We start from the raw sequence: 22,302 nt of genomic DNA, 5'->3' as shown, positions 1-22,302 counted from the left end.
TATAAAGGATATTCCCCGAGTGTCTTGTGATAGCATAATATATCAGTACGAGTTGATAAAAGTATATAGGATATTTATACTTTTATCAACGAGTGCTGATAAATTATGATATCACAAGACATGAAGGGGGGGGGGGGGGGGTATTCGTTTTATCATCCATTATTATTTTCATTTTAATTAGAATGCAGTGATTAAAATTTGACCAGTCAAGATTATAAGAAGCGATATTTCCTAAGAGAATTTCGCAGGAGATATCGCAAATTATAGTGCCAGCGATCTCTCCAACAAAAGCCTTTAATGGATGATAAATTCAGAAATCCATCCGTAGATGTAGTGTTGTACTGAGACCCAAAATATTTAGCATAAACATAACATTAATAATACATAATTATATTGAAAATATAATGTCCAGCAACGCAAGACATATTTAAATCTTAAATGAATATTTAATTATTATATTGACAGAGACATTCGTAAATGTAGGCTTGCACAAGGACCCAAACTATCCAATAAAATACACACGCACACACGCACACACACACACACACACACACATAGAGACATACACACCACACATATATACATACACACACAGAGAGAGATATAAAACATATACACACACATACATACACACACACATACATACATACATACATACATACATACATACATACATACATAGATAGATATATATACATACTTACATACATATGTATATCATGTATCAATAACTGGGATTTAGATAAAACAAACGATTAACAAGAAAATCAATGCATTTCAGAAAGTGTCTGTTAAATTTGTCTGAGGGACACATTAAAACTGTTATCATAATTGTGTGGGAATCAAAATTTCACAGCACTCTGTACGGCTTTTTGTTCACCGACTTGAGCAATACAGCGTATTTTTTTAATCAGCGTCATAAAAATGTCTGCTACAAGCTCGACGATCTCGATTGCAGTGAGTAGGGAGAATCCTAACCATAATCCAACCTGGCCACCGATATCAGACAGCAACGTGTTCCACTGAAACACACAGAGAAACATCACTGATGTTAGTATATAAACACACAGAGAAACATCACTGACGTTAGTATATAAACACGCAGAGAAACATCATTGACGTTAGTATATAAACACGCAGAGAAACATCACTGACGTTAGTATATAAACACACAGAAAAACATCACTGACATTGGTATATAAACACAGATAAACATCACTGACGTTGGTATATAAACACAGAGAAATATCACTGACGTTGGTATATAAACACACAGAGAATATCACTGACGTTGGTATATAAACACACAGAGAAACATCACTGACGTTAGTATATAAACACACAGAGAAACATCACTGACATTGGTATATAAACATCACTGACGTTGGTATATAAACACACAGAGAAACATCACTGACGTTAGTATATAAACACACAGAGAAACATCACTGACGTTAGTATATAAACACACAGAGAAACATCACTGACGTTGGTATATAAACACACAGAGAAACATCATCGACGTTAGTATATAAACACACAGAAAACATCACTGACGTTAGTATATAAACACACAGAGAAACAGAGAAACATCAGTGATATAAGTATATAAACACAGAGAGAACATTACAGATATTAGTATATAAACACACAGAGAAACATCACTGACGTTGGTATATAAACCCACAAAGAAACATCACTGACATAAGTATATAAACACAGAGAGAACATTACAGATATTAGTATATAAACACACAGAAAACATCACTGACGTTGGTATATAAATCCACAAAGAAACATCACAGACATAAGTATATAAACACAGAGATAACATTACCGATATTAGTACATAAACACTGAGAAACATTACTCACGTTGGTATATAAACCCACAAAGAAACATCACTGACATAAGTATATAAACACAGAGAGAAACTTCACTGACGTTAGTACATAAACACTCAGAGAAACATCACTGACGTTGGTATATAAACCCACAAAGAAACATCACTGACATAAGTATATAAACACAGAGAGAACATTACAGATATTAGTATATAAACACACAGAGAAACATCACTGACGTTGGTATATAAATCTACAAAGAAACATCACAGACATAAGTATATAAACACAGAGATAACATTTCAGATATTAGTATATAAACACTGAGAAACATTACTGACGTTGGTATATAAACCCACAAAGAAACATCACTGACATAAGTATATAAACACAGAGAGAAACATCACTGACGTTGGTATATAAACACAGAGAAACATTACTGACGTTGGTATATAAACACACAAAGAAACACTACTGACGCTGGTATATAAACACACAGAGAAACATCACTGACGTTAGTATATAAACATCTCTGACGTTGGTATATAAACACACAGAGAAACATCACTGACGTTAGTATATAAACACAGAGAAACATCACTGACGTTAGTATATAAACACACAGAGAAACATTACTGACGTTAGTATATAAACACAGAGAAACATCACTGACGTTAGTATATAAACACATAGAAAACATTACAGACGTTAGTATATAAAAACACAGAGAAAAATCACTGACGTTAGTATATAAAAACACAGAGAAACATCACTGATGTTAGTATATAAACACAGAGAAACATCACTGACGTTAGTATATAAACACATAGAAAACATTACAGACGTTAGTATATAAAAACACAGAGAAAAATCACTGACGTTAGTGTATAAAAACACAGAGAAACATCACTGACGTTAGTATATAAACACAGAGAAACATCACTGACGTTTGTAGATAAACACAGAGAAACATCACTGATATAAGTATATAAACACAGAGAGAACATTACAGATATTAGTATATAAATACACAGAGAAACATCACTGACGTTGGTATTTAAACCCACAAAGAAACATCACTGACATAAGTATATAAACACAGAGAGAACATTACAGATATTAGTATATAAACACACAGAGAAACATCATTGACGTTGGTATATAAACCCACAAGGAAACATCACTGACATAAGTATATAAACACAGAGAGAACATTACAGATATTAGTATATAAACACACAGAGAAACATCACTGACATTAGTATATAAACATACTGAGGAACATCACTGACGTTGGTATGTAAACACACAGAAAAACATCACTGACATTGGTATATAAACACACTGAGAAACATCAATGACATTGGTATATAAACACACAGAGAAACATCACTGGCATTACGAGTAGTATATAAACACACAGAGAAACATCACTGACATTAGTATATAAACACACAGAGAAACATCACTGACGTTGGTATATAAACACACTGAGAAACATCACTGACATTAGTATATAAACACCCTGAGAAACACCAATGACGTTGGTATATAAAGACACAGAGAAACATCACTGACATTAGTATATAAACACACTGGAAACATCACTGACATTGGTATATAAACACACAGAGAAACATCACTGACATTAGTATATAAACACACTGAGAAACATCACTGACGTTGGTATATAAACACACAGAGAAACATCACTGACATTAGTATATAAACACCCTGAGAAACACCACTGACGTTGGTATATAAACACACAGAGAAACATCACTGACATTAGTATATAAACACACAGAGAAACATCACTGACATTGGTATATAAACATATAGAAAAATATTACAGATATTAGCATATAAACACACAGAAACAAACACACACACACACACACACACACACACACACGCACGCGCGCGCACACACACACGCATACACACATACACACACATCTTGAGAAAGATTACAGACATTAGTGTAATAATATATTAATACAAAAGTGTCGCATTGGTTTTGAACTGAGAGTTTATTGGGATTTCATTTTTGTGGATATCACGGTGGCTGAGTGGCGGTTACAGTCGTGGGTTGTCAAATGTCAAGCGAATCAATGCAGTTCGAATCCCGCCAACTGATATTTTGTGTTTTTACATAATATAAACACACAGAAAAACATCACTGACGTTAGTATATAAACACACAGAGAAACATCACCTACGTTAGTATATAAATATACAGAGAAACATCACGTATGTTAGTATATAAACACACAGAGAAACATCACGTATGTTAGTATATAAACACAGAGAAACATCACGTATGTTAGTATATAAACACGCACAGAAACATCACTGGCGTTAGTAGTTAAACACAGAGAAACACCACTGACGTTAGTATATAAACACACAGAGAAACATCATGTATGTTAGAATATAAACACACAGAGAAACATCACGTACATTAGTATATAAACACGCAGAGAAACATCACTGACGTTAGTATATAAACACAGAGAAACATCACGTACGTTAGTATATAAAAACACAGAGAAACATCACGTATGTTAGTATATAAACACACGGAGAAACATCACCTACGTTAGTATATAAACATAGAGAAACATCACGTATGTTAGTATATAAACACACAGAGAAACATCACGTACGTTAGTATATAAACACACAGAGAAACATCACTGACGTTAGTATATAAGCACGCAAAGAAACATCACGTACGTTAGTATATAAACACACAGAGAAACATCACGCAAGTTAATATATAAACACGCACAGAAACATCACTGACGTTAGTATATAAACACACAAAGAAACATCACGTACGTTAGTATATAAACACACAGAGAAACATCACGTACGTTAGTATATAAACACACAGAGAAACATCACGTATGTTAGTATACAAACACGCACAGAAACATCACTAACGTTAGTATATAAACACACAGAGAAATATCACGTACGTTAGTATATAAACACACAGAGAAACACCACGTACGTTAGTATATAAACACAAAGAGAAACATCACTGACGTTAGTATATAAAAACACAGAGAACCATCACTGACGTTAGTATATAAACACACAGGGAAGCATCACGTACGTTAATGTATAACCTCCCAGAGAAAGATCACTTACAATAGTGTGGAAATACACAGAGAAAATGCCACTACAGCTAGAAATTAGTGTTAAAAAAAACAGAAAGAAAAAACATCACTCAGATCAGTGTATGAACACCAAAAAACCCCACCCCATTACTGACGTTAGTATATTAAACACAACAACCACAAGAGATCATCTGTTCCAATAAAAAAGAAAAAACACTACTGAAAATAGTGTAAACACAGGTAAACATCACTGACTAGTATATAAACATATCACGTGTTCCACTGAAACTCACGGAAGAACACTACTGACAGTGTTTAAACAACCATAAACCATAACCGAGACACCACAAAACACATTCACAGAAACAAAACACATAGACCCATGCACATACAACACAACAGCAAATGCATACAAAACACGAATACATACATAGGTAAATACAGACACATACGAAACACGAATACATACATAGGTAAATACAGACACATACGAAACACGAATACATACATAGGTAAATACAGACACATACGAAACACGAATACACACATAGGTAAATACAGACACATACGAAACACGTATACACACATAGGTAAATACAGACACATACGAAACACGAATACAGACATAGGTAAATACAGACACATACGAAACACGCAGACACACATAGGTAACTACAGACACATACGAAACACGAATACACACATAGGTAACTACAGACACATACGAAACACGTAGACACACATAGGTAACTACAGACACATACGAAACACGAATACACACATAGGTAAATACAGACACATACGAAACACGTATACACACATAGGTAAATACAGACACATACGAAACACGAATACAACATAGGTAAAGACAGACACATACGAAACACGTATACACACATAGGTAAATACAGACACATACGAAACACGAATACACACATAGGTAACTACAAACACATACGAAACACGAATACATACATAGGTAAATACAGACACATACGAAACACGTAGACACACATAGGTAACTACAGACACATACGAAACACGTATACATACATAGGAAAATATACATGCATACAAAACACATATAAAGACAAAGGCAAATACACTCTAAAATGAAACACTGAATGAACGCACATACTCAGCAAACATGAATATGCACGCAACAAACACAAATCAAATAAACACACCCAAATCAAATACACACATCACATCTAACAAAACACAATTAAAACGCACACGGGTCATTCTACAGAAAGCGTCACTTTTCAAAATACAAATTCAAGATAAAACAATTAAAAGATATAAATATTTATTGTTAACTTTTAGAAACTAGATGAACAAAGAAACACAAAATTATATCTGGCCACGCAGAACTGTAATCGGCCTGCACGTGCAAACACGTTACTCTATGAAGAAGTTCATTATGTCATTGGTGTTACCGGACAAGTGGGGTTCTTCAGCAGTGTGATCCAATTAGTTTATAGTGATCAAGAGCACGTGGATGTGTTATTTGGGTGTCCCTAATAACATATATGGAATAACTTTAGAATTAAACACTATCCAAGGGTGTAATTGTGCATTCTACACGGATATTCTGTATGTTACTTAAATTATACGCTGTGGCAGTTTTAATTATTTAAAAATATGGAGTCCTTCAAAATAATTTTCACCAAAGTCATAAAGGTAGAAGGTATGCTTTCCTAAATAAACAATTTAAATTTCAAATATACATTTTCTTGAGAAATGACAGCTAAAATATTCTTGCGTAACATCAATGACAAAACAAGTAACACCAATGACAATACCGTGATGTCATTCTAATGTTTCCAGTACATACACTATACAGCAAATCAAACAAATTATGTCACTATTCAAGAAATAAATCATAAGAACTAGTCATTATTCAAAAGAGTTAACTATTTCCTTTTAAACTAAAAAGCTATTTTAATGCAGGCTATTCAATATTTATTAAAATAAAATTTAAATAGCTTTTATTTGAAATGAACAAATACCTAATGTAATTTTCCGATATTTGACTACAACTTGGTAATACATTTTCGGTATGATTTTAACTTTTCTTTACATAAAGTTTAACCTCTTAAACAGGAAAGGTTAGTAGTTTCTAACTGCGTTTAGCATTTGGAAAAAATAAAATTTTCGCGCATGTGCCGTTCAACATTTTCAATTTTTAAAAACAACTACATGATAAAATATATATTTCTGAACTATGTACAATGGACGAACACTTTGTTTAATTTTTCTTTAAAAGGAAACAATCAGTTTGTCCAGCGTTCCGGCCCGGTCCGCGTTTTACCAACGGTTCCACAGGGAACGCCTTTTTTCATACTATGAAATTTACTACATGCTATTTATTTCTGAGCCGATTGTTTTATAAATTGGACACAAAAAATTTAATAGTATTTATTTTTTATTTCCAAAATACTTTTACATGTCCTCTTACGTCAAACCAAACTGGAATTATTAACGCAAAAAAAGAAAAGAAAAAAAAACCCCACTTAAATTGTAAAAAGGATGGGACGGACTATAGGAAACTTAATGCTTTTAGGAGTTTGTAAAGTTTTGTATTCAGATATTTACTTGTCTTAACTTTATTGTTAATGGAAATCTTCACTAACTGTGAAGAAAAACCTCACAAATGAACGACAAGCAGACGACAACAAATCGGATGTTAATTGCGCGAACCAAGCATAACGCAGTTAGGGACGTTGAAGATATACTCTTTACATTACAGCAAAACATTTATAATTTATCCAAAGTGCCATTATGCAACTATGATGCTGCACAAGTCCCTTAAATTTTCAAACCATCTGCAAAAATATGCAAAGCGAGGGAAACGGCATCTTATTCAAACGCATTGCCATTGGTGTTACTAATTGTCATTGGTGTTACTCCGCACCTGGTAACATGACAGGTAACACCACTGACAAATAAGTGCATAATTAATTCATGCTCTCTAAAGAAACAGTTGAGAAAACTGAAAAAGTGCATGTTGTAGCAGACATACGATGTCTACAATAACATACAAAAAGTTTCTTAAATTTAGTAACCATTACATAAATACGAACGTAACACCAATGACAGTGAATAAACCCACTTTTATATTTTGACAATACATTCAGGACATTTAAAGAAAACTATTCACAACTGTTAATATGTCTGATGTTTTTGACAAATGAGTTCGATGGCCGATATCTAGCGGTGGAATGTTTCATCCAGAGAGCATTTAGTTTCTTTTGTTTTCTCATAAGTATATACCAATGACATAAAACTCCAGGGACAAGCTTATATTGCCCATCTTTTGAATACGGAAAATATTTACAAGATTCCTTCTTTAGTGAGAAAGTCAGCCATCAGTACGTATTGCATTAAAGGTATTTAGTGTTATGTCTTCTGTTAAATATTTTAACAGTGCATGTTATGTATAGTGTTATGCTAGCGACAGGTAATACCAATGACATTTTACACTAATCTCGAATAAAATCTCTATCAAAGCTGATTACCAGAGAGAAAAGAAATGCTATGACGGGATGATATTATTAATAAGGTATCGTTAAAGACAACAAATTTAGTTTTCTATATATAAATATAATTTCTTTGTGTGAAGGTACATAAAAGTGACACTTTCTGTAGAATGACCACACACAAAACACAAACATACACAATGTTCATACTTACAGAGTATGACGGAATGGTTTCAATATGTTCATGATTTAGTTGCTTGTAGTAAACGTGAATCTTGGCAACGTTTTTTCTACAGAAAATAAACATAAATGAATGAATGAATGAATGAATGAATGAATGAATGAATAAATGAATGAATGAACATGATGACGCGAACAAGTTTGGATAACTCCTCATATTAAACAGGAAAGCAGAGTTCTGTCCCCTGACGCAAGTGTCGTCAACCTCTTCTGAGCATCATGTCAACCAAAATCAATCATTTGACACTTACTTACGTCTCCGACGCCATATAACAATAAATAAATGTGTTGAGTGCGTCGTTAAATATAACATTTCTTTCCTTACTTACGTCTGTTATGGACACTTCTCATCACATAAAGCTATTGAATTCGCAATTTTTATTTATTGGAAAGGGTGGGGAAGAACGAGATAGGAAGCTTAACACAGTTTATAATTAGATCGAAAACGAAATTTGTTTGCGTCAGAGGAATACAGTTGTGTCTGTACATTGGCGGAGACCTAGTTGGGGGATCACAGCGGTTCCGTGACCCATCTTCCATCCCGCCCGTTTGATGTGGCCTTTTCAATTACTTTGTAGTGTGTTTTTAATTCATCACTTACAATATACACCCCTAAACTGCTCTGAAAACGCGTCTCTGAGCATCTTTATTTGAATAACATCAGGCAGCATTCCCTCGAATCTCCCTACAGATCTATCTCTTTGCCTTCATTTGCTTCGATAAAAAAATCAAAAACCCTCCGTCTTTACAAAATGCTGGATGTAAAACATAAGCTATTGTAGTTTTGTTGTTTTTTCCGGCAACTCAAGTTGGGAGTTTACCTGAGATATTGGAGTTTCGTTTCGTTTTCTGGTAAATCCAGTTTGGAGGAATTGGTTTTTCTGCGTCGTGATACGACTTTGTCGTACACCTTGTCTACCACCACCTCGGCCGGCCACACCGCCGACGACACCTTTGTGTCGTAGTCCACGTCGCTGTAATAAACAAACAACAACAACAACAACAGCTGCTTTGCTTGAAAACATCACTGGAGCACATCGATTAATTAATCATCGCCTATTGGCTGTCAAACATTGGGAATTATAGCACGCAGTCTTCAAAGGAAACCCACCACAGGTTCCATCAGCTACAGGAGATATTTTAACATGCATTTTACCACAGACCGGACAATACAAACCAAGGTGTTTTCCTCTCGTTGGGTATCGATAGGGATGGAAAAATATCATTAGGCCTACGGGAGAGGTTTGATAAACTGACTGAGCTATATGACCACTAATATAACATACAAGAAAACGTTGTCCGACAGAACTGAACAGATCGAAGGAAGGCATGCAAATAAATAATATGGCTGATGTCCACGGCCTCAGTACGCCATCGAACTTAAATCTGGTAGGAACTAAGTTCACACCCCGGTACCGGCTGTTACCCGGAACGAATTTAACGACTCATTTTGTAGGTGTAAGACCATTACACCGACTTCTCTCTCACTAACCACTAACAGCTAACCCACTCTCCAGGACAGACAGCCCAGATAGCTGAGATGTGTGCCCAGGACAGTGTGACGCTTGAGCCTTGACTGGATATAAGAACAAAAATAAATTGAACTGAATTAATAGCTGAAGTTCTGGGCGGTATGTAGCGTTCATTTTAATTTAAAAGTATCAGTTTTGTCTGTTGAAGAAGCCACCATTTTAATTGTGCTGATTCTTTTGTATCCCCCCCCCCCCTCCCCCACAATCAGTTTAAAATGTCCTACGATGTCGTTAAACTGAACACAGTTGCGTAATCAGCAAGCATGCCAACGACAGGCATGTCTGAATCAGTACTAGATAAAAATATGTTAAAACCCTAGCCTCATCATGTAACGCAAAGCAACGCAATTTCTTTAGAACCAGAGACATTTTAATTTACGTGTTTGATTAAATGCTTCTTCTGCGGTTGTTGTTTTTTTTTTGTTGTTTTTTAATCGACATAATTATTATTATTATTGTCATCATCATCATTATCATAATTATCAACATCTTGATCGCCATCCTCATCCTCATCCTCATCCTCATTATCATCATCGACATCATAATTAACATCGTCGTCATCATCGTACCTCGTGTTACACGAAACTTTAATTACAAGTGGATGTTTTGTGGTTAAAACATGTAGTTAAACGAATATTATGTGACCAGTACTTACAAAAATGGAATAGTGATAAATTTGACTCATCAAAAGGTATTAACTACAGAATGTTCAAGCATGAATTTAAATTAGAAAATTATTTGTTGAAACTCTCAACAAAAAATGCTAGAATTCTTTGTAAATTTAGAACTGGTAATGTCAGACTTCCTACTGAAACCGGTAGATGGTTTAATATTGAGAGAGAAAACAGAATATGTCACTTGTGCAACACTGATGTTGGTGATGAGTTTCACTATATTTTTAAATGTACGTCTTTATCTACTGATCGAAATTTGTATATACCTAGTTACTATACCAATAAAGCATGTGCAATTACCTTTTACCAGTTATTTTCTACAACTACAAAAATCACTTTTGTGTAAACTATGTAAATATTTGCAAATTGTTATTGAGAGGGTCAGTCTTCCGGGTTAATATTAATTAAATATTATGTCCATTACCACTGCAGAAAACACTTTGTAACTTATTTTGTTTATATTTTCTCCATACTGCACTCGGTGCAGTTTATGAGAATAAAATTATTGTCTTGTCTTGTCTTGGTAAAATACGAACCTGCAAGATGGTGAACACAATTCGTCACAGCCAAGATCATTATGGAGGTACTCTATGAACACCTTATTAGTGCACTCTGCAATTAAAAATATTAAACAACAAATGTGTTAATGTGGCACATGCAGACACGCACACGTTCACAAGCACACACACACACACACACACACACACACACACACACACACACATATATATACAAACACACGCACACGCGCACGCGTGCACACACACACACACACATGAACATGCCCTGCAAACACACACAAATACACATACACATACACAAACAAACAAACACAAACAAACATACACGCATGTGACGGATCATGCTCTTAATTTTGTTTTCGCCTGTGGGATATTAATTGTTTTAGAGGGCCGTGTGCAGTTTCTAATACACACCCAGCCCAGGTGCGGAGGCCATGTGGCCAGTAGTTACGTAATACCTCCGCGCGACCGGGGTATCTCTAGCGAACTGGCGACGACCAGTCTAGGCTTGTAAGAAAAAGTACCGCTTGGTCGCTGTGGAAATATACACATCATAAGATTCGGTTCCGCGTCCTGTCTGCGGACCAGTCTGGGATTTTATAATAAATAGCTAGGGTTTAGATATATCAGGGAGAAACATAGGAAGGCTTCCAGGGGGAACGTTAGTCCGTCCGGACTGGTAATTATATATTTTCTGCTCTGTGTATAACCTTGATGTGATTGATGTGACTTTTAATATTTTAATACTGTATTATACCAATATTATTTAGACGGTGCTGCCGGTCATCTGACGCAGTAAACTGTAGGCTCACTGATCTAATATACATATAAAGCTTAACCAGTCATCCTAGAGGACCTAGGTAAACTGTAGGTTAGTGTCTTTATTGTGATAGGTACCAGTATTAATTCTGTGTTACAAGGTTACTGAATGAGTATTTACGGGTTAATTAAAAATTAACCAGTTAGGAATAGAGTTGTAATTCCTTTATTAATTAAGATCCTCTGGCAGCGTTTCTCAATTATCACACGTGTGGGTGTTGTGTCACGGTGAAGTGATTAGCATATTGTGTAAACTAGACACCTAGAGATTAACTAATTAAGTGATCAGTTCTGGGTTGTTATTATTTGTTGTTGTTAATTAACTACTGCGGCTGTAGTGTTTAGCTGGTATTGAGAATTCAGATACAGGACGTAGTTTGGCTTTAATCTCGGTTACTGGAGAAAATATGGTTGTCCGGTTACATAACGTTTTCTTGTGTTCGAAGTTTGTGACGGGACCAGTCATTAGTGGTGTTGTGAAGGACTTGCCTGTTGAAAAGATAGGAGTTTTGTTGGGTAATGATTTGACTAGTCAGTGTTGTCAGCCGAAATGTGACCAATTGTTAATTAAAGACAGCCCTTTACCAATAGAAGAGAGTGAGGTTGATGAGATTAGATATCCTGCGTGTGTAATGACTAGGGCTATGGCCAGAAAGGTAGCACGAGATCCAGAGGAATATTGTGATTTGTCTGATACGTGTGTGAACCATGAAATTGGAGTGGATGAGGTTATCAGTAAAATGGTAAATAAGTCAACTGAGGAAATGAATGTGGTGGAACCTGTTGATCTCCCGCAGAGGGGAAATGAACCAGTTGTGTTTGATAGAGGGGACTTACCTTGTAATAGACAAGAGTTAATTCTAGAGCAGGGGGCTGATCCAAAATTGTTGCCAGCTCGCACTACATTGTTAACTGACGGTGAGATGGAGGACCAGATGTCAGGTTATAATATGGACAAGGGAGTATTAATGAATAGGAGAGTTAGAGATAGGAGGTGGCAGGCGACCGAAGTAGCTAGGAAGCAACTGAGCCATGCTCACAGCAAAATAAAATCAGTGTTTGACAGGAAGGCTAGGAGTCGGGAATTTAAACCAGGGGATAAGGTGCTGCTGTACCTTCCCATTAAATGGGGTTCTGTGCAGAACAGGTATTTCTTGCCCTATGTTGTGCACAAACGGATTGGAACACGACATTCTGGAACCATCAAACAGTCAGTGGGCATCACCTGTTATTCTGATTCAAAAGGGAGATAACAGTTTCCGGGTGTGTGCTGACCTACGTCGCGTGAATCAACTCATCAAGGCAGATGCCTACCCTCTACCCCGCCTTGATGATTGCATCGACCGAGCTGGACATGCGCAATACATCACCAAATTGGACCTACTGAAGGGTTTTTACGCCATTCCGTTAACGGAGGAAGCTGGGGACATTCTGGCGATCATCACACCTGACGGCCTCTTCCAATTCCGAGTGATGCCGTTTGGTTTGACAGGTGTTATCAGACCTAGAAAACGTCAGTGTGTATCTGGACGATGTGGTGTTAGCCACCGACACTTGGGATGAACATTTAACCGGGTTACAACAAATATTCAGTCGCCTACAGAAAGCTAACTTGACTGAGAACCTGGGCAAATGTGAATTCGTGAAAGCTTCAGTGACCTACTTAGGTCATACTGTCGGACATGGTTACGTCGCCCCACTGCAGGCCAAGACACTAAGCATCAGCCAGTACCCTGCACCGACCAACCGTCGTGAAGTTCGCCTGTTCCTTGGTATGGCCGGTTATTATCGTCGATACTGTGCTAAATTTGCGACGGTAGCGGCCCCCATCACATCGCTGCTAAAGAAGGAAACGAAGTTCCAGTGGTCAGATGAATGCGAGAAGTCATTCAACCGTTTCAAGCAGATGCTCTCCTCGTCTCCCGTGATGGCAGCACCAGACTACCGAATGCCTTTCAAGCTGGCTGTGTATGCCAGTGACGTGGGAGCTGGAGCTGTGCTGTTCCAGGAAGACGAAAATCGACTGGACCATCCTGTAAGTTTCGTCTCCAAAACGTTTGACAAACACCAGGTGAACTATTCCACTATAGAGAAGGAAGCTTTGGCCATGGTACAAGCTCTGAAGCATTTTCAGATCTACGTGAAATCGGCAGTGCATCAAGTGGTGGTCTTTACGGACCATAATCCGCTCACCTTCATTCACAGAATGAAAGCCACCAACCAGAGAGTTTTGAGATAGAGTCTTCTTCTGCAGGAATTCCCAATTACCATTGAACATATCAAGGGCACATCCAATGTAATCGCTGATGCCCTGTCCCGAAGTTGAACGTTATGATAATGTGTTGACATTCTTGATTTCTGTTTTGTTTTTATATATTTTATTGTATACCAGGGACTCAGAGACTCAGTGTGATTACTGGTAGTCACCTTATTACTATGTGTTATAAATGCGCGGATGCGTCGGTTAACGCACCTTTTGTTTTAATGTAGTATATTTCCCTATTCCTAGAGTAGAGGAAATATCCTTTTTGAGGTGGGGGTGTGTGACGGCACATGCTCTTAATTTTGTTTTCGCCTGTGGCGATATTAATTGTTTTAGAGGGCCATGTGCAGTTTCTAATACACACCCAGCCCAGGTGCGGAGGCCATGTGGCCAGTAGTTACGTAATACCTCCGCGCGACCGGGGTATCTCTAGCGAACTGGCGACGACCAGTCTAGGCTTGTAAGAAAAAATACCGCTTGGTCACTGTGGAAATATACACATCATAAGATTCGGTTCCGCATCCTGTCTCCGGACCAGTCTGGGATTTTATAATAAATAGCTAGGGTTTAGATATATCAGGGAGAAACATAGGAAGGCTTCCAGGGGGAACGTTAGTCCGCCCGGACTGGTAATTATATATTTTCTGCTCTGTGTATAACCTTGATGTGATTGATGTGACTTTTAATATTTTAATACTGTATTATACCAATATTATTTAGACAGTGCTGCCGGTCATCTGACGCAGTAAACTGTAGGCTCACTGATCTAATATATATATAAAGCTTAACCAGTCATCCTAGAGGACCTAGGTAAACTGTAGGTTAGTGTCTTTATTGTGATAGGTACCAGTATTAATTCTGTGTTACAAGGTTACTGAATGAGTAGTTACGGGTTAATTAAAAATTAACCAGTTAGGAATAGAGTTGTAATTCCTTTATTAATTAAGTTCCCCTGGCAGCGTTTCTCAATTATCACACGTGTGGGTGTTGTGTCACGGTGAAGTGATTAGCATATTGTGTAAACTAGACACCTAGAGATTAACTAATTAAGTGATCAGTTCTGGGTTGTTATTATTTGTTGTTGTTAATTAACTACTGCGGCTGTACATTTGTCAGCGTAGGTTAATACAGATTCCAAAGTGTCTTGTGTTTTTGTTGTGTTTTCTAGTGAACTAAACGTGCTATATTATATATACTTTATATAAGATCGTATCTCTGATCATACCTAGACGAGCCACACTAGGGTTTTAAACTGCCCGTTACAGAGAGATCTAATAGATATACAGTTAGGAGAGATATTTGGATAATCGTGTTTTATTCGGTTACGGGTATTATAGGATCCCCGTGACAGGAGTGAAAATTGGGGCGCTCGTCCCGGATCTGAAACGGGACATGCATATTTAAAAAAGTATTGTTTGTAAATGGGGGCTTTATAAATTATTTTTACAAATTACCAGAAGTAGCAACGTTGTTCACTAGAAAATTAATTAATAATAAGTGCGTCATATCTAAACATGGATAAGAATTTGCTGGATAGGCCTACGCTCAGTGTAGTGGAGATTAAGCGAGCACGTAAAGCCGAGTTAGTTGAAATCGCGGGTGAGCGAGAAATTGATTTAACATCAGCTAAAACCTTAGGAGATATAAGGACAATTATTATCCAGGAAGTTTTTGGTGATAGTCCTGTTATGGAAGACAGTGAGATTGTTCCAGAGATAGAGATAAATGAGTTAAGTGTGGAACAACAATTAGCTTTTAAAAAGCTTGAGTACGAAAGAGAGGAACGTGCATTAGATAGAGAGAGAGAAGAGAGAGAGAGAGAGAGAGAGAGAGAGAGAGAGAGAGAGAGAGAGAGAGAGAGAGAGAGAGAGAGAGAGAGAGAGAGAGAGAGAGAGAGAGAGAGAGAGAGAGAGAAAGAGAAGAGAGGGAGAGAGAAGATAGATAGAGAAGATAGAGAGAGGGATAGAGAGAGAGAGAGAGAGAGAAGAGAAGAGAGGGATAGAGAAGATAGAGATAGAGATAGAGAATTCCAGTTAGCAAAATTAAAAGTGGAACATGAGTTAAAGTTGAATACTGAAGAAGTTAGACGGGAAGCCGGAAATGGGTTTAACATGTCAGAGGCTTATAGATCAGTGCCTGTATTTGATGACCAGGAGGTAGATATGTTCTTCCAACTTTTTGAACGGGCCGCTAAGCAGCTAAATTGGCCGCAGTCTAAGTGGACATTGTTAGCCGTGTCTAAGTTTAAGGGGAAGGCTAGCGTAGCTTATAATTCAATGAGTGATGAGCGAGCAAGTCAGTACGACCTAGTTAAGGCGGCAGTGTTGAGGGCTTATGAATTACGACCTGAGGATTATCGTTTACGGTATAGCGAGTTGAGAAAAACGCAGGGTCAGTCTTATAGTGAGTTTGTGGCTAAGAAGGCAGGGATGTTTGATAAATGGGTGGTGTCTCATCAGGTAGAGTCATATACCGAGTTACGGGAGTTGTTGATCTTACAGGACATTAGAAATGGATTACCAGTTAGCTTACGTATTCATTTAGAGGATCGTGATGTCAAAAAGATAGAGGAGGCAGGCATAGTGGCAGATGACTACGTGTTAATACACAAAGCTCAGGCAGTACAGGGTAGCTCTTTACAACAGGGTGATAAGAAGAAATTTCAGCCAGGTTTTTCCCGGGAAAGTAACTATCAGGGAGAGTCATCTAGTTGGTCAGCTAGTCAGGCAAGGAATGTACCTGGTGGGCAAAGTAAGGATAGGCCTGCATTATCAGCCAATGCACGAACTTTTCGTCCACATTGCAGTTACTGTAAAAAGGATAACCATCTTGTCGGGGACTGTTTTAAAAGGAAACGCGATAATGCGCAAGTGGTCGGTTTAGTGAGGTCAGCTCCGTTAGCGAGAGAGTTAGTGGTTAGTCCCATGGCAGAGAAGGTAAACCCGTATGTGTCCACTGGTATGGTTTGTGATTTGAAACAAGAATTGAGTCCTAAGGCAATATCAATCTATCGAGATACCGGCTGTAGTCAGTCACTGATAACGCAAGAGTGTTTAGCTGGTATTGAGAATTCAGATACAGGACGTAGTTTGGCTTTAATCTCAGTTACTGGAGAAAATATGGTTGTCCGGTTACATAACGTTTTCTTGTGTTCGAAGTTTGTGACGGGACCAGTCATTAGTGGTGTTGTGAAGGACTTGCCTGTTGAAAACATAGGAGTTTTGTTGGGTAATGATTTGACTAGTCAGTGTTGTCAGCCGAAATGTGACCAATTGTTAATTAAAGACAGCCCTTTACCAATAGAAGAGAGTGAGGTTGATGAGATTAGATATCCTGCGTGTGTAATGACTAGGGCTATGGCCAGAAAGGTAGCACGAGACCCAGAGGAATATTGTGATTTGTCTGATACGTGTGTGAACCATGAAATTGGAGTGGATGAGGTTATCAGTAAAATGGTAAATAAGTCAACTGAGGAAATGAATGTGGTGGAACCTGTTGATCTCCCGCAGAGGGGAAATGAACCAGTTGTGTTTGATAGAGGGGACTTACCTTGTAATAGACAAGAGTTAATTCTAGAGCAGGGGGCTGATCCAAAATTGTTGGCAGCTCGCACTACATTGTTAAATGAGGGTAAGATGGAGGACCAGATGTCAGGTTATAATATGGACAAGGGAGTATTAATGAATAGGAGAGTTAGAGATAGGAGGTGGCAGGCGATCGAACTAGCTAGGAAGCAACTGAGCCATGCTCAGAGCAAAATAAAATCAGTGTTTGATAGGAAGGCTAGGAGTCGGGAATTTAAACCAGGGGATAAGGTGCTGCTGTACCTTCCCATTAAACGGGGTTCTGTGCAGAACAGGTATTTCGGGCCCTATGTTGTGCACAAACGGGTTGGAACACGACATTCTGGAACCATCAAACAGTCAGTGGGCATCACCTGTTATTCTGATTCAAAAGGGAGATAACAGTTTCCGGGTGTGTGCTGACCTATGTCGCGTGAATCAACTCATCAAGGCAGATGCCTACCCTCTACCCAGCCTTGATGATTGCATCGACCGAGTTGGACACGCGCAATACATCACCAAATTGGACCTACTGAAGGGTTTTTACGCCATTCCGTTAACGGAGGAAGCTAAGGACATTCTGGCGATCATCACACCTGACGGCCTCTTCCAATTCCGAGTGATGCCGTTTGGTTTGAAGACTGCCCCTGCTGCCTTTCAAAGGATGATGAACCAGGTGTTATCAGACCTAGAAAACGTCAGTGTGTATCTGGACGATGTGGTGTTAGCCACCGACACTTGGGATGAACATTTAACCGGGTTACAACAAATATTCAGTCGCCTAGAGAAAGCTAACTTGACTGTGAACCTGGGCAAATGTGAATTCGTGAAAGCTTCAGTGACCTACTTAGGTCATACTGTCGGACATGGTTGCGTCGTCCCACTGCAGGCCAAGACACTAAGCATCAGCCAGTACCCTGCACCGACCAACCGTCGTGAAGTTCGCCGGTTCCTTGGTATGGCCGGTTATTATCGTCGTTACTGTGCTAAATTTGCGACGGTAGCGGCCCCCATCACATCGCTGCTAAAGAAGGAAACGAAGTTCCAGTGGTCAGATGAATGCGAGAAGTCATTCAACCGTCTCAAGCAGATGCTCTCCTCGTCTCCCGTGATGGCAGCACCAGACTACCGAATGCCTTTCAAGCTGGCTGTGGATGCCAGTGACGTGGGAGCTGGAGCTGTGCTGTTCCAGGAAGACGAAAATGGACTGGACCATCCTGTAAGTTTCTTCTCCAAAACGTTTGACAAACACCAGGTGAACTATTCCACTATAGAGAAGGAAGCTTTGGCCATGGTACAAGCTCTGAAGCATTTTCAGATCTACGTGAAATCGGCAGTGCATCAAGTGGTGGTCTTTACGGACCATAATCCGCTCACCTTCATTCACAGAATGAAAGCCACCAACCAGAGAGTTTTGAGATAGAGTCTTCTTCTGCAGGAATTCCCAATTACCATTGAACATATCTAGGGCACATCCAATGTAATCGCTGATGCCCTGTCCCGAAGTTGAACGTTATGATAATGTGTTGACATTCTTGATTTCTGTTTTGTTTTTATATATTTTATTGTATACCAGGGACTCAGAGACTCAGTGTGATTACTGGTAGTCACCTTATTACTATGTGTTATAAATGCGCCGATGCGTCGGTTAACGCACCTTTTGTTTTAATGTAGTATATTTCCCTATTCCTAGAGTAGAGGAAATGTCCTTTTTGAGGTGGGTGTGTGTGACGGCACATGCTCTTAATTTTGTTTTCGCCTGTGGCGATATTAATTGTTTTAGAGGGCCGTGTGCAGTTTCTAATACACACCCAGCCCAGGTGCGGAGGCCATGTGGCCAGTAGTTACGTAATACCTCCGCGCGACCGGGGTATCTCTAGCGAACTGGCGACGACCAGTCTAGGCTTGTAAGAAAAAATACCGCTTGGTCGCTGTGGAAATATACACATCATAAGATTCGGTTCCGCATCCTGTCTCCGTACCAGTCTGGGATTTTATAATAAATAGCTAGGGTTTAGATATATCAGGGAGAAACATAGGAAGGCTTCCAGGGTGAACGTTAGTCCGTCCGGACTGGTAATTATATATTTTCTGCTCTGTGTATAACCTTGATGTGATTGATGTGACTTTTAATATTTTAATACTGTATTATACCAATATTATTTAGACGGTGCTGCCGGTCATCTGACGCAGTAAACTGTAGGCTCACTGATATAATATACATATAAAGCTTAACCAGTCATCCTAGAGGACCTAGGTAAACTGTAGGTTAGTGTCTTTATTGTGATAGGTACCAGTATTAATTCTGTGTTACAAGGTTACTGAATGAGTAGTTACGGGTTAATTAAAAATTAACCAGTTAGGAATAGAGTTGTAATTCCTTTATTAATTAAGTTCCCCTGGCAGCGTTTCTCAATTATCACACGTGTGGGTGTTGTGTCACAGGGAAGTGCTTAGCATATTGTGTAAACTAGACACCTAGAGATTAACTAATTAAGTGATCAGTTCTGGGTTGTTATTATTTGTTGTTGTTAATTAACTACTGCGGCTGTACATTTGTCAGCGTAGGTTAATACAGATTCCAAAGTGTCTTGTGTTTTTGTTGTGTTTTCTAGTGAACTAAACGTGCTATATTATATATACTTTATATAAGATCGTATCTCTGATCATACCTAGACGAGCCACACTAGGGTTTTAAACTGCCCGTTACAGAGAGATCTAATAGATATACAGTTAGGAGAGATATTTGGATAATCGTGTTTTATTCGGTTACGGGTATTATAGGATCCCCGTGACAACGCACATACACATCTTTCAACTCATATCAGGTATTGCGAATGGAATATACTACACAGAAACATAGTCTTTAAAAAGCCCACCGAATATCCTCTTTGTTTCATTTCCTTTTGCCGTCACAGTAATCTCACCTTTCTAATTAATTAATTGGTCAACAAGTGGAATTACCAGAGTAACATGACGTTTCCGACTGACTGATTGATTGATTGGTCAACCAGTACAACCACCACTGTAACCTCATTTATCTGATTAATTGGTCAACCAGTACAACCACCACAGTAACCTCATTTATCTGATTAATTGGTCAACCAATACAACCACCACTGTAACCTCACTTTTCTGACTGATTGATTGGTTAACCAGTACAGCCACCTCACTAACCTCACTTTTCTGATTAATTGGTCAACCAGTACAACCACCACTGTAACCTCACTTTTCTGACTGATTGATTGGTCAACCAGTACAACCACTACACTAACCTCACTTTTCTGACTGATTGATTGATTGGTCAACCAGTACAACCACCACAGTAACCTCACCTTCCTGATAAACCAGTACAACCACCGCAGTAACCTCACTTTTCTGATTAATTAGTCAACCGGTAGAACCACCACAGTAACCTCACATTTCTGATAAACCAGTACAACCACCACAGTAATCTCACCTTTCTGATTAATTAATTGCTCAACCAGTACTAGGGCCTCCATGAGTACTTGAGTACTTGAGCACGGGTCGAGTCTAGCAAGACGCCTAACAAGACTGGAGTCCGCTCACAGGAATCAAGTACCCATGCAAGGAAGAGCACTCATTTAGTTATGTTTGCCATTTTGCCACCGGTTACATTATAGGGCTATGATGAGAATTAGAGGGAAAACCTAACTAGAATGTGTGGAATGCCATACAATGACATGATTTGGCATTCATGTTCAGCGCTGGAATAAAAGATGCATACTACTATTTCACTGTATTCCTCAGTCTCATCAACAGCTAGTGTAGGTGTCGGGTACTCGAGTCCGGGTTCACTTTGACCCTCGACACGTGGAGGCCCTAAGCAGTGCAACTCTCGCTAAACTCACCTTTCTGAATAGAACCGCTGGTCGTGTTGCAGTACGTTATTTCACTTGACTCGTCGATCCTCAGACTCTGACGGGCCTCGTCGCTGCACGGCAGTTTTAAATCACAGCAGCCACATTTCTCGATCACATTCTTCTGGTAACAACTCTTGTCGCAAGCCTTCATAAATAAATTAGAAAATACAAGTTACTTGGAGACAGTTTAAAAGGAATGCCTTTACCCCCCAAATACAGAGTAATAAACATCTATAGTATTGTAATAGGTGATAAAATATCCGAGATATTGCTAGTTGTGTTTTGGCAGTGTTGTTGGGCGCCATTTTGAATATTTCAAAATGGTCAAGGGTGCCATTTTTGCACTAATCGG

General features: G+C 38.4%; 1 protein-coding gene across 1 annotated transcript in view; it reads right to left on the bottom strand.

Moving 5' to 3' along the window:
• Window positions 1–213: 213 nt before the first annotated feature.
• Window positions 214–22,302, bottom strand: part of LOC121372552 (amiloride-sensitive sodium channel subunit gamma-like) — a 41,968-nt gene continuing 19,879 nt past the window's right edge. Inside the window, exons 7-11 of the mRNA XM_041498943.1 lie at window positions 21,939–22,095; window positions 11,437–11,512; window positions 9,516–9,668; window positions 8,669–8,744; window positions 214–1,022 (exon numbers count right to left, since the gene is read on the bottom strand). Coding sequence (XP_041354877.1) covers window positions 843–1,022; window positions 8,669–8,744; window positions 9,516–9,668; window positions 11,437–11,512; window positions 21,939–22,095 — 642 coding nt within the window. The 3' untranslated portion in view covers window positions 214–842. The remainder of the gene's footprint in view (window positions 1,023–8,668; window positions 8,745–9,515; window positions 9,669–11,436; window positions 11,513–21,938; window positions 22,096–22,302) is intronic.

The sequence above is a fragment of the Gigantopelta aegis genome, chromosome 4 (genome assembly GCF_016097555.1).
Source record: "Gigantopelta aegis isolate Gae_Host chromosome 4, Gae_host_genome, whole genome shotgun sequence".
Lineage (NCBI taxonomy): Eukaryota > Metazoa > Mollusca > Gastropoda > Neomphalida > Peltospiridae > Gigantopelta > Gigantopelta aegis.
Note: the sequence above shows the minus strand (reverse complement) of the source record. Positions and strands in the feature narration are given on the sequence as shown.